The sequence below is a fragment of the Anabrus simplex genome, chromosome 11, assembly GCF_040414725.1.
Source record: "Anabrus simplex isolate iqAnaSimp1 chromosome 11, ASM4041472v1, whole genome shotgun sequence".
NCBI classification, from domain to species: Eukaryota; Metazoa; Arthropoda; class Insecta; order Orthoptera; family Tettigoniidae; genus Anabrus; species Anabrus simplex.
The window spans coordinates 82,464,109-82,480,435 of NC_090275.1; the positions used below are offsets into that span (position 1 = coordinate 82,464,109).

General features: G+C 37.3%; 1 protein-coding gene across 3 annotated transcripts in view; it reads right to left on the reverse strand.

Annotated features, from left to right (window-relative positions):
* cin (Molybdenum cofactor synthesis protein cinnamon) overlaps nt 1-16,327 on the reverse strand; it is a 127,444-nt gene that overhangs the window by 65,980 nt on the left and 45,137 nt on the right. Inside the window, exons 1-2 of one of the 3 annotated variants that reach the window (XM_067155824.2) lie at nt 9,060-9,085; nt 3,048-3,330 (exon numbers count right to left, since the gene is read on the reverse strand). In XM_067155824.2, coding sequence (XP_067011925.2) covers nt 3,048-3,330; nt 9,060-9,070 — 294 coding nt within the window. In that variant the 5' untranslated portion in view covers nt 9,071-9,085. Of the gene's footprint in view, nt 1-3,047; nt 3,331-8,838; nt 8,951-9,059; nt 9,086-16,327 lie in introns of those variants that run through there. The other 2 variants (XM_067155823.2, XM_067155822.2) reach the window with 2 other exon arrangements.

A 16,327-nucleotide genomic window follows, 5' to 3' on the forward strand; every position in this document is an offset into this window, starting at 1 on the left:
CAAAAATACAAACACACTGGTGTCTGCAGATGATGTCGAGGGCAGAAATTCAGTATGCACAACAGAAGTTTTATAGCATCATAAAGGAATTGAAATGTTACAAATCTCATGTGGAATACCTTGTAGAGGAGAGATGTGTTCATTGCGACAGCTAGGACCGACCCACCAACGCCCAGAAGTACATTTACTTTTATAATATAATATAATATAATATCATATAATATAATATAATATAATATAATATAATATAATATAATATAATATAATATAATATAATATAATATAATATAATATAATATTCTTTCGATAAATGCTAAGCTGAAACACTATAATTCCATAGTTAACCCAGAGGCAACGTATGCTAGTGAAACTTTATTCAAATTAAATGTAAAATCTACAACAGACAAATTACAGAAAACTGATAGAAGAATTCTTAGAACAATTATTAATAAAAAACACCAAGTTGATGGACAGTGGAGATTGTTGCCTAACAACATTGTCTATCATGAATGTGAATCAATAATATCTACAATGCGTAAAAGAAGAATTTCCGTTTTCTGTCACATATCAAGATTACCAGACACCAGGATATTGAAACAACTATTTGATTACTTTTTGAAAAATAAAATCAATAATAATTGGTTCAAAGAAGTTCAGGATGATTTGGAAGAACTGGGTATAACTCGGCAACAAATCAAAGACAGAAAAGAGAAGAGGATTTTGAAGAACAAAAGCATAAGTCCCAAACTAAAAACAGTTGAACGGAAACAATAAACTATATCGGACACACAAAGGGCTTCCAAGTCGGAGAGGATGAGAAAGTTCTGGGAGAAGAAAAAGAAGAAATTAACTCAAATGTATTGATTTAAGTGCTCCAATGTGGGCGTAAAATATGTAAATAATATAATATAATATAATATGTCATTGCTCAATAGTGCTGTAGCATTTCCATTGGCTGAGATACAATCAGATACAACGTCATTCCCAGCAATGAAGTGAAATGCATTCCGTTACCAACCCATGCGCAATAAAAACAACTAAATGCAATGTGTAATGAAACAACGTACAGTCAGACCAATAGCTTCGTCACTAGCAGGAATGATAAATTACTTCAGCTTTTCAAATGCACTGTTCTCACCGTGCGGAATGCTAGAGGCCTAACGCCGCTTCGCGGCGGTAACCTGGGGGTTGCGCCCCCAGACCCCCTTTGCTTGATCTCAGTCCAATGGTTTTGTCAATAACCTAACTTAACCTAACCTAACCAAAACTGACCAATGGTTTGGTCACTAGCCGGACCTAACCAATCCACACCAATGGTTTTATCATGAGTTGGCAGTCCTGTGCACCGCACGATCACGACCACCGCGAGAAGTCAACAAGAAAGAAACAAATGACAGTGCAATCTCGCTTAGATGTCTGCACTGAAAAAGTGTTGTAGTTACTGAACTTTTGCCAATTTTGTGATAGGGGCTGAGAGATAAGATGAGGTACAACAACAACTAAATTGGTGGTATGAGGACTTTGACAAGCTTGGATTTAAAAAATCAAGTCCGACTAAAACAGGGTGAGCAAAGGAAGTGAAGCAGTCAAGCTGAGACTTGTACAGCATGAAACTGCAATCATAAAGCACTTCAAATATTTCAAAAATGTTGTGTTAGAGGACTAGCAGCAGCATTATAGCAGCTACAAACTTCTACAGTCAATTATTATGGGACAAAAGCTTTCCTTATGAAGCAAAACTGTCGCTTTATAGGACCTACTTCTGACCCATTCTGACCTTTGGATTGAAACCTGCAACCTTCACTGGTACGGACAACAGTTGACTACAAGCAACAAAATTGGGATTCCTTTCATCGAGCACAAAGAAGATCAAAAAGGACAAAATCGAAACAAATCAGTCTGCTTCCCACTACGGCTATAACAATGTGTGCTAGATATTGTAGAAAGATCATGACTAATATTGTTTGGCCACCTTATGAGGAACGCCCAAGGTCTACTTTGGAAAAAAAAAAATGTAGAGACAACAAAGACCGCAAAGGAGAGAGAGAAAACCTGGAGAGGAGCAGCCCAAAATCGGAGAAGATACTGGAAGAGAAGGGATAGCCTGTTCACTCCTACACTTGGCCTGCTACAGTGGAGATTCAATGATGATGATGATGATGATGATGAACAATGGTTACATCATGATGGGCAGCACTGTTTGAATTGACACAGAACAATCCCAGGAAAAAAATGGGCTATATCTAAATACCAGAGAAGATAAAGCATTTGGGAATACCTAAAACTCTACAATCATAACATAATATCTCTGTTATCACTTTTACACAAATTATCAAAAACACATATTTTTCTCCTATCAAGTTCAGTCCCTATGAACCTTAGCGTCTAGGTATTATTCTTACTGATCCAGTCTGGAGGATGTTGGGAATGTATCTTCAAATACCACATTTATTAACATTCACCTGTTTCATTATATGTACCAACACAGATATCCACAAGATTAAGTAAACATTTCCCGAACATGTTAAATTAATAACAATTATTAATTAACATTTGTTAAGTAAAATCTAACAGAGAGTTGAAGAAACCAGGCCTAAGCCTCGACCTTTCAGGGGGAAGTACATCTTTGCATTTACTGAAACAACGTCCTACAGAAGCACTTGGAGGAATACCTGTGTTTAATATGAAGAACATTGTTGGGATAAGTATGATGTGTTTAGAAGTACTGGAGAGGTAATAAAGTACCTCACACAGAACTGGTGAAGCTACTGGTTCTGCTGTAATAGAACTGAAAAAATTACCCTTTTTTTCCCCACTTCTACTACCAATATGATGTATGTCAGTTACTAGAAAGTAACGATTACCAGAATGTAGGCCCTAAAGATTACAATTTTATTTCAAGAAGTAAATTACAAGTAAAAATAACATTCTGTAACGATTAGAAGTAAAAATTACTAAGAATGTAATTGTTACAAGTAATTCGATTACTACTACTCGCTTACTTCCCAACCCTGTATCTTTCCTATTTCCCATTCTTGTTTACTTACCATACTATGAGCGTCCTTGTGTCCATGTTCATTATGGTGGTGATGGTGGTGGTGGTGTTGATGGTTGTTGTGATGATGATGATGTTGCTGCTGATGTTGCTGTGGAGACTGGACTTGACTTTGCACTTCATTGTGGACAGCCTCTACAGACGAGGTGCGATTTCTCATAAGTGCGACAGCATGAGGTATCGACATGGCCACACTCTCGAAACACTCTTGTGCAGCTTTTGTACTACCTGGCAGGTTCACTATCAGTGTATTGCGACGGATGCCACACACACTCCTGAAAACAAAGAGAAGTAGCGTTGGTGGTGATTGATGTTTTAAGATGAAGTACAACTTGGCAACCATCCCGTCTGAACAAAGTACATGTAAACAAAAATAAACCTAAAAATGCATGATTTAAAAAACTGAAATACACACCAACACACTCAGTGAGGAAACAGACCATGCAGAAATCTGTACCACACAAACACAGAGGGGGAAGGGTCCTTCTCTCTTCAATGTTCTACCCTCAACCTGCACGAAACTGTGACCACTCTCCACGAAGGCTGGAAAGAAGAACACCACACTGCAGTTGTTTTTTTTTTTAATTGTTCTCAGTTCATTTGGAGTTCAGATATAGATCCACTACAATTCCTAGGACACCAAGATGGCTTGACATTGTTGAGAATAAATAAAATTTGCTTTACGTCGCACTGACACAGATAGGTCTTATGGCGACGGTGGGATAAGTAAGGCCTAGGAGTGGGAAGGAAGCAGCCATGGCCTTAATTAAGGTACAGCCCCAGCATTTGCCTGGTGTGAAAATGGGAAACCACGGAAAACCATCTTCAGAGCTGCCGGCGGAGGGGTTCGAACCCACTATCTCCCGAATGCAAGCTCACAACTGCACGCCCCTAACCGCACGGCCAACTCACCCGGTTGAGAATAAATATCCTTAGCAGGTACGTTCATACGCCTAGGCTTGGAAGCAATTACTTCAAATAGGCTTTCAGCCATTATGTCGTGTCACGTACCCTCGAGGGTAAAGTTTTGATTTTTCTGCATAATGTAAATGTGATTCTGGCAACCTATACAGACATGATCTTATTTAGAAAGTTAGATATTAACTCTGCAACACAAACAGTAGAATGGGGATAGAGGGATTATAAAATTATATTTTTCCATTTTTGCATACTTCACAGTTTTTGTTGTGTAACAGCAAGAAATGAAATAGACATGAGTATTTATCTTTTTTACAGTAAATCATGTCCTCAGAAGAAACCCAAGGGACCATAATTTTTTTCCTCTGTATATAGGATTCCGGTTCATAAAGGTGGTTAAAAAATAACGTAAAAATCATAATTGTATCATAATCTAGCACTAGATTTATATGATTTTGTGTGATAGTAGATTCAATAATGACTCTATAATCACACACTTACATATACTAGTTTATCAGCACTAACACAAATCTGTTCTTGCTTAGAACCTCCTCACATTGCACAGTACACACACTTAATACACACTGCATGTTTTATACAAATAACACCAATAGTAATACTGTACAGTACTGTCATTTACTTCTTCCAGCAATCCAGAATTATACAGTGGACACAACTATCCCTGGTAGCATGGTTCTCAAAATACGGGCATGGCAAACGTTGAACAAATCCGCATCATTTTTTGTTAGCGAGATAGATTGAATTTTCTTTACAGCTGACAGAGCATGTCGGTAGAACTTCACGTTACATAAACCATTTTTTTTTATAGTCTTCATTCTCGTCTTTATCACCATCAATTTCTGTTTCTTTTCTTGGAGGTGATGGGTGGTGTATTCTTTGAATCTTCTGCATTGACGTTACCATAATTACACTGTTCGAGAGTTTGTTGTAGTGATCAGTATCACAGCTATCTTAGATCCATTTGGAATACACATGTACTGAAATGGGTGAGGAAGGAAATTACTGTAACATACTTTTTCCGTAACATTAAGGGTTATAAATTTCATGTTGTTGGTCCGTATTGAACTGAGAATAACATATGAGTAACAACACAGTAAAGGTTTCCACCTATTCAATACAAAATATATTCACAATATTTTAAAATTACATGGAACTAGTTTCGACCCATCTTGGGGTCATCATCAGCCACATCAAAGCAAAGATCACTCTTGATGAAATCCTAAGAACAACGACCTCATCGTAACCAAAGCTGACAAAGGCAATGCAACAGTTATCATGGATAAAAAAAGTATATATTGAAAAAACAAAAACTTTTTCACAGACAGCTCATTTTCCATAATCAAAAAAGACCTCATCCAAAAAATTCAAAAACTACTTAAACAAACTCTTAAAAACACTTCATTTTTATTTACCGAACAGGAAAAATCCAAACTCATACAAATGAACCCAGGACTCCCCACTGCTAAAGCTCTTCCCAAAATACACAAAGCCGCAGTTCCCATCCGCCCAATTATCAACTATAGACCAAGCCCCTTATACAAAATATCACAATTCATCCAATGATTCTTAAGAAAAAATTATCAATTTTTATCCAAAAAGTCTATTAAAAACACATCAGAGCTAGTAGATAAACTTAACAAGTTCAATTTGCAACCTGATCACTCTATCCACTCTTTCGATATTGTAAACATGTACCCAAGCATACAAGTATCAAAATTAATTCCGATAATTATAAACAATTTAAATAAAAACAGCCATTTAAGCAAACTAGAGATACAAGACTTTATCACGGTATTAAAACTAATCCTCAATAATAACTTTTTCACTTTCGACAATGTCATATATCAACAAGATGGTTTGGCAATGGGTTCACCGGCCTCAGGTATCTTAGCAGAAATATACCTGGATTTCCTCGAATACACCAAAATTGACAATGAATTTGAAAACATTCTCTTTTGGACCAGATATGTTGACGATGTCTTTGTAATCATGAATGAGAAATCAATTAACGCATCCACCACCCTCTTAGGACTCAACAGTATTGATCCTCATATCAAATTCACACTAGAATCCGAATCAAATCTAAAAATCAACTTTCTAGATTTAACCATCACTAGAAACTCAGATTCTTTCAGTTATAAAATATTCAGAAAACCCACTCAAACAGCCTCCACCATTCGCCAAGATTCAGTGCACCCCCAGTCCCACAAACGAGCCACATATAACAGCCTAGTTCACCGAGCCTTCAGCATACCTATGTCCAAGAAAGATCTAAAGAACGAACTCAACACAATCCGCGGAATCGCAAAATTCAACGGCTTCAGCAACCATTTTATAGAAAGGATAATCAATAAACATAAATATCGCCCAAAAACTACCCTCAAAAAAGAAACAACTAAACCTCTAACATTTTCCACCTTCACGTTCAACAATGATATCTACAAGTTAACCAATATCTTTAAGAAACAAGGCGTTAAAATAGCCTTCAAAACCAACTATAAGAACATGAACATTTTACACAATACTTCACACATCAACAGGACCAGCAGTTTTTTAAAATCAGGAGTTTATAAGATCAAATGTAACACCTGTGGAAAAACCTACATCGGGCAAACCAGTAGAAACTTCAATATCAGATACCACGAGCACACTAACGCAATAAAATACAACAGGTTTTCAGCCATCGGCCAACACATGCAAGATTATAACCATAATTTCACCAATATCGAACAAGACATGGACATCCTCGTATTAGCAAACAAGGGCCCTTTACTCGACATAGTGGAAAATTACTACATACACCTAGACCAATACTTTAATGCCAGTCACAATCTCAATGAAATCTCAGAGAAACCCAACATACTCTTCGATCTATTTATCACTTTCCTCAGAAACAATAATGCAGCCAACCAAAACTCAATCCTAAATTTAATCAAAGGTACTTTTCCGAGACAATTACCCTTTCTCCCGCACCCTTCAGCCCCTCCTTAAGCCCTCTTCCCCTCCTAAACCACCTCCACTCTTCCTAATTTTTTATATATGTCATTTCACATTGCATTCTTCATTATAAGGACTTACTGTTTTCCATGATTATATAATTTTTACAACACTAAGCCCCCTTTTATACTTCGTTCCAAACCTCTTATGTATATTCCTTGTATATTTATTAGCTATTACTCACCTGTCACATACTAACATCTCTTTTTATTTACCACATTCACTTGTTATTCCATAATAATCTTACTGTTAAAATTAACATGTTCTTAGGATTTCGTCAAGAGTGATCTTTGCTTTGATGTGGATGATGATGACCTCAAGATGGGTCGAAACTAGTTCCATGTAATTTTAAAATATTGTGAATATATTTTGTATTGAATAGGTGGAAACCTTTACTGTGTTGTTACTCATATGTTTTCCGTAACAGTCGCAAAATTTCCTTCCGTTTCTGTGTCAGACAGGGTCCACTAAATACAGGTAAACTAACATTAATATTAAACCATAATTCACAGGAATGGGAAAATTTTCCGATATGGACAGCTTCACAATTATAGATTAAGATTTCCCACCAAATAAATACTTAATCTTTGAATGTATGTATTCACATTAAAAATACATTAATTCAGTACTGGTTTCAATCTCCTTGAGATCATCTTCAGCTGAAGAACATTACCATTAACAAGAAAATTAAACATATTTTTAAAAAACAACGCAGCACGCTCTCAGTAGGAACACGAACAGCCAGCCTGGCAACAAGAGAACATCACAATCTATTACATGGTCTATCACAAACAGTTCACAATTCTAACAGCAAGGGATGTTCTCACCCAATTCAACCATATAATAACAACCGGCAAGAATTAATATTGTATACCAACAAGACACTAGATCCAGTTCCAAACTACGTAGCATTTATTTTGAAATGTGCATGTTTTAACTAATTTTATTCACACTGTGACAAATTGGATTAACCATTTACAAGTGACCCATCTATAAGTGGAAGAAGATCTATTATAAAACATGTTTAAAATACAAGAACAATACAAGTGAACGGAATCATAGACATGAAATGTTACTATTTTTGATATGTCATCACGCACATTTTATCATTAATATAAAAAATCATATGTCGTCTTAGAACAAGTAATGTATTAAATTGATGAATTTGTTGTTTTATTTGTTTAATCTTCTTGTTAATGTTAATGTTCTTCAGCTGAAGATGATCTCTAGGAGATTGAAACCGATACTATACTAATGTATATTTAATGTGAATACATACATTCAAAGATTACGTATTTATTTGGTGGGAAATCTCAACCTATAATTGTGAAGCTGTCCATATCGGAAAATTTTCCCATTCCCGTGAATTATGGTTTAATATTAATGTAAGTTTACCTGTATTACCTGTAAGATATTAAGTATTGATTAGGTGGGAAATCTGAATCTAATTGTGACTGTTATACCATCAATATGCACCTATAATGAAATTAATAACTTATGGACAGTTTTTCAGTTCATAAAGGTTCCGCTAAAGGCAGGTTTTACTGTAATAAATTTGTACTGACAGATAACAAAAAAGGATATTTCTAAGAAAAGGTTAAAATGTGGATTTTATACTGAAAATCATGTCTTATTTTCATTGTGCTTAATCCTCACATAGTCAATCAATCAATCAATCAATCAATCAATCAATCAATCAATCAATCAATCAATCAATCAATCAATCAATCTCCACATACAATTTATCAATTCCAAAAACCTAGACGCATTGACCTAGATTTGAACCGCAGCCAGCAACTATAACATTCGGCAATCAACATTCATAAAGTTTATGACAAAAACCATACTTCTTAGGTCTCCAACAAAAGCAACGGCAACAAGGTTTTCGCTCTTCACTTCCCATAGCTGGAATATCTTCTAATTAAATATTTTAAAAAATTATTTTCAGTTCCTTATTTTACACAGGAAAAGAGAATGAATCGGATCAAAATTTAACAGCCTCAACAAGCTCAGAATGTAACTGCACTACAAACGAAATACATATTATCAGATTTGTCATGCTTAATACCTGCTGCACATCTTATCACTATGGATAATCTCTTCATCAGATGATGATTTACAACTTACGCTCTTTAAGACGGCTTATTGCAACTCCTCCACTTACAAGATGATTAAAAAAAAAAAAAAGGCAGCTGTGTGGATGGCAACACCCATTAGACCTTCAGCTCTAACCAGAGAGAGATAAACACAGCAGTGAATTATTCTCCATGCAAACAGTGGATTTACTTCCAAGGACATGAGCAGGTGTGGCTGTAGTTATAAACGTTGATTATAATACCCAGGGATATAATTTAAAGTGTACACATTCATAAACATTTATCTATCAGAATATTATTATCTCCATTTAATAATGGAAGGAATAAGCAAGTGTTGAATAAATAATATAAAGAGCAATGCACACTTTGAAAGCAGCACACATATTATGATGCAAAAGACTGTTGACAAGAGAGACCATCGATGTGTAAACAGCAGTGTATAAAGACAGATGCTAATATTTCCTTGTCTCTTTTATGTTTTCATGTTTCTGTTAGCCTCTTCTTTCTGTAGCACCTTGTTTCCACACTGACCTCTCACCCTAATGGTAAAACAAGAATAAGAACACAGAATAGGATAAATGCCTGAGAGGCTAGTATGGGAAGAGGGAGTGACAGAAAGAGAAGACAAGAATTATCTCTACATCTTCTGTCTTCAAAGAGATGGGCTCTTGCCGTGTCTATTCCAGTTATTCTACATCCATTTCCTTCTGAGTCCTTGACAAGCCTGTTCCTACTTCCCAGCTTCAGCAGGAGGGCAGGCTTCAATACTCAGTGAGGGGTCATCTAGACCAGTGTTCTCCCCACAAATTTTAATCAGCTGGGTGTCAGGAAATGTTATGTAAAAAATGAACATGAAAAAAAAAAAAATCTATTTATTCCCCTCAGAGCATGAACAATAAAATCATACATGTCAACACTGATGCTTTCACGGCCTGTAATTGTAGGCATGATATGGGCTGAGAGAGAGAGAGAGAGAGAGAGAGAGAGCTGAAGAATGGAAATAAAGTATGTGGAGGAAAACCAAAGGATAATGTCAGACGGTGTGAGAGGAGGGAAGAGGGGGCATAACCGGTGTACACACATTATGAAAGTATGACATTAACACTTAACACATAGCTTGGAATGAGTCAACTGGTGATGATGAATGTGCAAATTTGGAAAACACCAAAACGAAATAACAACATAGAAAGGACAGGGAAAAGAACTTAATGGCTGATATCCACGTATTACTTAATTGATAGCCAGTGTCCCTGGCATAAGCCCAAAAGCCCATATCATGTCTATTTTAGTGTTATCATGATAAACAAGACACAACATTATTTTGAACTTCGTTCATAATCATGTAATACCAGGGCTTACTACTCGGTTGCTGTAGAGAGCTGTACGGGTTTGTGATATCATGTGGAATCAAGTGCTGGCATGCGATTCCATGCTAATCTAGACACCACTCACGCACGACACTACGCGATAGTCATGCTAAACATTTAAACTCCGATTTAACTGATGCAATTATGCTGATAAAAATGAAGAAAATAAACAGTTTTACAGTATTTATAATTTGGAGTACCCAATGAATCAAATATGTATTAATATTATGTAACTAGCACACATCTAGGTTATGTTAGCCGGGCAGTCTGTGAAAAAGGGCAGAGCAGTATGTCCATTAAAAACGTCCTAGGGAGACCACTGTAGACTGATCCTCACAGTTCAGATATGGGTAGTGCAGAATTACAAGAAAGCTGGTTAAAGACAGGAAAATGGAGGAGCTATAAAAGATGAAGGAAACATAAAAACTGGGAACACATAACACCCACAGAAGGAGAAAAGGATCGTCGATGCACTAATTGCTTGATGCCACACGCCAGCGCGTGCATAACTCCCACATGCTCAAAATGCAAAGGTTCGTCTGGACCCCTTATTGCATGCACAGCAGAAAATTTGGAAAGATACAGATACGGGTCCTTTATGGTAATGTTTCGACACAACGATCTCTTAATTCCGACTTGTACAGATAAACGGCGTTGAGATTTTGTCAGACTTCATTCCAGGTTTTCCTTCACTCGAGCCATGTTTTCTGGTGTTCGAACTCTATTCGGATAGTTAGTTGTTATTCGCTACAGAGCCCGTTTCACACCATTTTGCCCTAAGTTTTGCATTGCAGACTTTGCAGGAGGTTTTGCAAAACACTTTCAGTCTTAAACTCTTGCACAAACAGTTCCAAATCGTGCTTCGCGTAACATTCGACAATGAACACATGCTGTTTTACTGTGTTGCATTCAACTGGTCACTAAACACGTCTGCTCTTCTCACTCACTCACACGTAATGACACAGCAATGTACTCGAGACAGAGCAAGCGAGAGATGCGCAAGCGCAGACATGGGACAGCAAATGACTGGAGCATCGAAATCACGGTTTCCAGCATTTCCTGTGATGGGCAGTTCATTAACAAGAGTCAATTCCGTGTCAGTCTTATATTTTCTGGGTCAGTTTTATTTTGTCCACCCTGTATATGTCAAGCCATGAAAACTTTCTAGACGATTCCTGGTATTAAAGGACTTTGTAGAATGTTTTTCTAAATGCTTGACGTAGCAAACCTGGTTTACTCAGCAGCTGACTGACACCTCCATGTATATTTGTCTGTCTCGTTCAATTAGCAATTAAGGAGAAGAAATACAAGCTATATTTTATGTAGTTATGTGAAAGCTAGTCATAAAATGACGACATTGTATACATGTGCCTTCAAGTAAAGGAGTTATGAAAGCCATAAAATTCTTGTTTTCCTTTGACAGTGTTAACAAATAAAACTGTATGACAGTAATAGGTAACACATGGCAACAGCATGTCCTGGTTCAATGAAATACAAACACCACTTGAGCACTTCCGTCTATTGATGAAACAATCACAAAGTCTAGGGATACAGCAAGAACAAGAGAGATGTGACCAGGAAGACTACATTCTTCGTCTTCCCTGGCCTTTTCCCAATGACAGAACTTGGAATTGGCATTACATATGGTTTAAGCCCAGTTTTACTGACAGATGCCTTTCCTCACATCAGCCCCAAGTGGAGGGATGTGCTCGCTGTTGTATGTTTCTATCGTGTTCTGTAGTGTGGAGTGTTGTGACGTGTAAGTGAAGAGGTGTGTATTAAGATGAACACAAATGTTCAGTTCCCACGCCAGAAGAATTTATTATATATGGCTAAAATCCCTGGCCCAGCTAGAAATCAAACCCAGAGCCCTCTGAATCAAAGGCTGCTATGCAGACCGTTTAGCCAAGTGCTGGACAATGAGGAGACTAATTCAGATTATGAAAATAAGGGATCTCTAATGAACCTTCATCATCATCATCATCATCTGATCTGCATAATTGCAGGACCAGTGTGTCGCCTTCTACTGTTCCCTAGCTTATGTTCTTTTCATGTTCTTGTAACTTCCTTCATGTCATCTATGATTTTTGTCCTCCTCCATTCCAGGTAACTGAAGAGGTTCATGGCTTAGCGGACAACAGAAACCACAGAAGGATTGACATCATTGCCTTCAAAAATTAGAAGAGGGTTTACATCATTGACTCTAGCTGCCTCTGTGGATCAGTGATAGAGTGTCGGCCTCCGGATCCCAAGATAGCGGGTTCAAACCCGGCAGAGGTAGTCAGATTTTTGAAGGGCGGAAAAAAGTCCATTCGACACTCCATGTCGTACGATGTTGGCATGTAAAAGATCTCTGGTGACACATTTGGTGTTTAACCGACAAAATTCATTAAATCTCAGCCATAGACGCCCAAGAGAGTTTCGGTTTACTCGGTCTGCCATCTAGTGGGCCTAGAGTAAAACGGAACGTCGAAATTGACGAGCAGACAGCCAGTTGGCGTCAACTTGAAATGTCTGCATACGGTAGCTGAGGCCATACGATTATTATTATCATCATCATTGACTCTACTGTCTTCTTTGAAAGCCATAAGTTGCAGCCCTTGCAGCCCTCAGATGTCAACCTCGAGAAGAGGAATATTTACCAACCAACAATCCCTTACTACAGGGAGAAATACCAGCTAGTGGAAACATACACAGTGGGTCTGATGATTGGAGCAACGGGAACAATTCCCGTTTTTGCTGCCGATTTTTGGAAACAGATGTTTCTGCCAGTTACAACGTAAGGGGAAATTGCCATCATAGCCTTAAGGGGTTTGTTATTAATTCTAAGAAATCAATGTTACAATTAGGTTACCATCTAAATTTCTCAACTGTATCTATTTCTCTTCTATATATGAATGTAAACATATACTTTGTTACAAGGCAGCCTCTGCACGAGAGGAAGTGTTTCATAAAATTAAAAACACCTCCTCAATGGTTTCTTCTGGGTTGTCCTTCAACAAACTGTCTCTTCTCAAGTCATGTCCTATCCAGTTCTTCTTATTAAACTTATTGATTCTTATTAAACTCCTCTGAGCTAGAACTTCCTTATCACTCGATTTTACTTTCAGTATCCTTCTCCATACCTACATCTCGAAGGGTTCCATAGTCTGTATTTTACTTTTCTTGATGGTCCAGACTGCCTATCTGTACAACAGCACATTACAGATCTAACATTTAGCCACTTGTTTCCTTAATCCTAAGCTTATCCTGCAGTTAGTTAGCAGCCTTTATTTCCTTCTGAAAACTTCCTTTGCCATTCTACTTCTTGCTGTTATTTCCTTTTCAGATCTCCAATCCTCAGTCACAACAGTGCCATTAAATCTATTTTCCTGCACCTGTCCTATCTTTTGGTCTCAATAATAATAACAGATTATTTACAGTAATCAACTCAAAGAAGTCAAAACAGACTGGCTAGAAGAAAGTAAGGCGGACCTCCAAAAAATTAATATCACGGACGACATCATAGAAGACAGTGTAAAACCAAAGTTAAAGGTTTCTACCTATTCAATACTGTTTGCTGTTACCTTAAAAAAGTTACAAATATATACAGTATATTAAGGTTACAACAAACAGTATGGAATAGGTGAAAACCTTTAGCTTTTGTTTTACACTATATTGCTCATCAATATGGATTAAAATGAAATTTATTACCTATGATCATAGAAGATTGCGGAGCCTTTAGTACAATAGTAGCCAAGCACAAATTCGTGGAGAAACTTAAAATGGTAGGAAGTGGTCCACAGAACACAAGATGCAACACAGTGAAGAGATTTTGAGAGGATGACACGACTAAAACCACCAGGCAATGAACAAGTTAAAACGCATTCTTTAAATGGGCATTACAAAAAGTAATATGTCCCACTAACTACTTTTTCGATTTTCGGAGACGCCGAGATGCCGGAATGTAATCCCGCACGATTTCTTTTACGTGCAAGTAAATCTATCAAAACAAGGCTGACATATCTGAGCACCTTCAAATACCACTGGACTGAGCCAGGATCGACCCTGCCAGGTTGGGGTCAGAAGGCCAGGGTCTCAACTGTCAGAGCCACTCAGCCTGGCATTCTTTTGGTTGCTTAGGCATACTTAAATTCTCTCCTCATCACCAGTTCTCATCCCCTTTATTAAATCATCTTTCCATCGATCTTTAGCCCATAGTTATTTTCCATTTTTACTCGCTTGTACTTGCTGGGTATTGTTTGCTATCATGATCATGTTGTCAGCAGAATCAGTTCATTATAAATTATAGGATTAATGGTGGCAGCCCAGGGAACAATTCTCAAATTCTTATTGCAGTTTTGGACTTCAATAGATATAGAAAAACATTTGTTGACAAACGCAGCATTAGCTGCCATCCACGGTTCAATATTAATTTTAAGAAACCATTTATACAGTCAATAGCATTATGTGCATACTTTAAGCTTCTTAGTTCCATTTTGTATTGTATGTGAAAGACATTTCATGCTGATATTATTTATTACATAGTATTTTTTTTAACCTGTTAAAAAGTGATGGAAAGTTGTATACTGAAAAATGAAGGGAAGTTATAAAATAAAATAGTTAATTCCTTCCATCAAAATGGACAGACCAGCCATAAATTCACTGACATAGGAATCAGGATATTGATAACTGCTAAATAATATTTCTCTCCTCATAACAAACTGTGCCTCTTCCAGAAGAATTAAACTGAAATGAGGAATTATAATATTTCAATCTTAAAGCAAATCTAACAGCCAGCTTAACTTGTGAAACACACACCTGATGAGCTTGGAAAGAGTATTACTTCCTGTCAGAACGTTGCACTACACATCACTAATCTGGAACTGCTCCAAACATCAAGAATGATTTAAGGAGTATGAACAACTGAGCTGCATCACGCTCCTCAACAATGCAGGAAGTTTGGTGGTGCCAGTGAGTCAGCTGACAGCCACAAGTAAACACTCCACATCCTACTTCAATGTCTTATCAAGCACATGATGAGGAATTCACTCTAAATTCACTTCTGATATGGAATAATGACTCACTGATCAAATGAAAACAAGGTGACTCAATTATTCCTGACAGCATGACTTGACTGTAGTTAATCTACTTCCTGTTATTTCTGAACTGACCATTTAATTATACAACAATGAAGTCATTCGTAACCAAGGGAGTGCCCACAGGGAAGGCTAAAAGGATCCACTCACGATACAGGGCTGCTGGATTTCAGAGAGCAGATTATTTTTTAACAAATGGCCTTTTGTCGCCAATCCACCCTCCCAAGTTAAGAGCACCTGGCACCCATGATTGTTAAGGCAACAAATCTTTAAGATCTGACACTGCTGTTAATTGGTCCAAAGTCTCATTGGTAGAAAAAAATGTCATCATCAGAATGTTGGCTGACAGGGTAGGAGAGGCCGTGATACACAAGAAGATTCTTCAAGTGTTTAAGTGTTTCACCTGGTCTTTTGCGAAGTGCATTCTTCAAATTGGAAGAAAATTGAGAGCTTATACAAGACATGTGATTGTTATGAGTGTTTAACATCCAAATCTTTACTTGTCTTGGCAGTGAATATCAACAACACAACTTAAATTTTTTCTATAATTCATGGCTTGCCTTAACTTTATTAATTTTGACTGATGATGGTCTCTAGTAAGACCGAAACTAGTTTTATCAAATATATGTAACTTTTTAAAGGTTACAATAAATACAGGGTCTTTATTTATGCTTGGCAGGAACTTTATCGCTCGAAGTTGGCCGTCGATGACAGGCCGCTACCGGCCGCTGACATGCGCGGTTTCCGGCACTTCTGCCGTTGATGAGAGCTGAGCTCCGAGATAGTAGGGTGTTC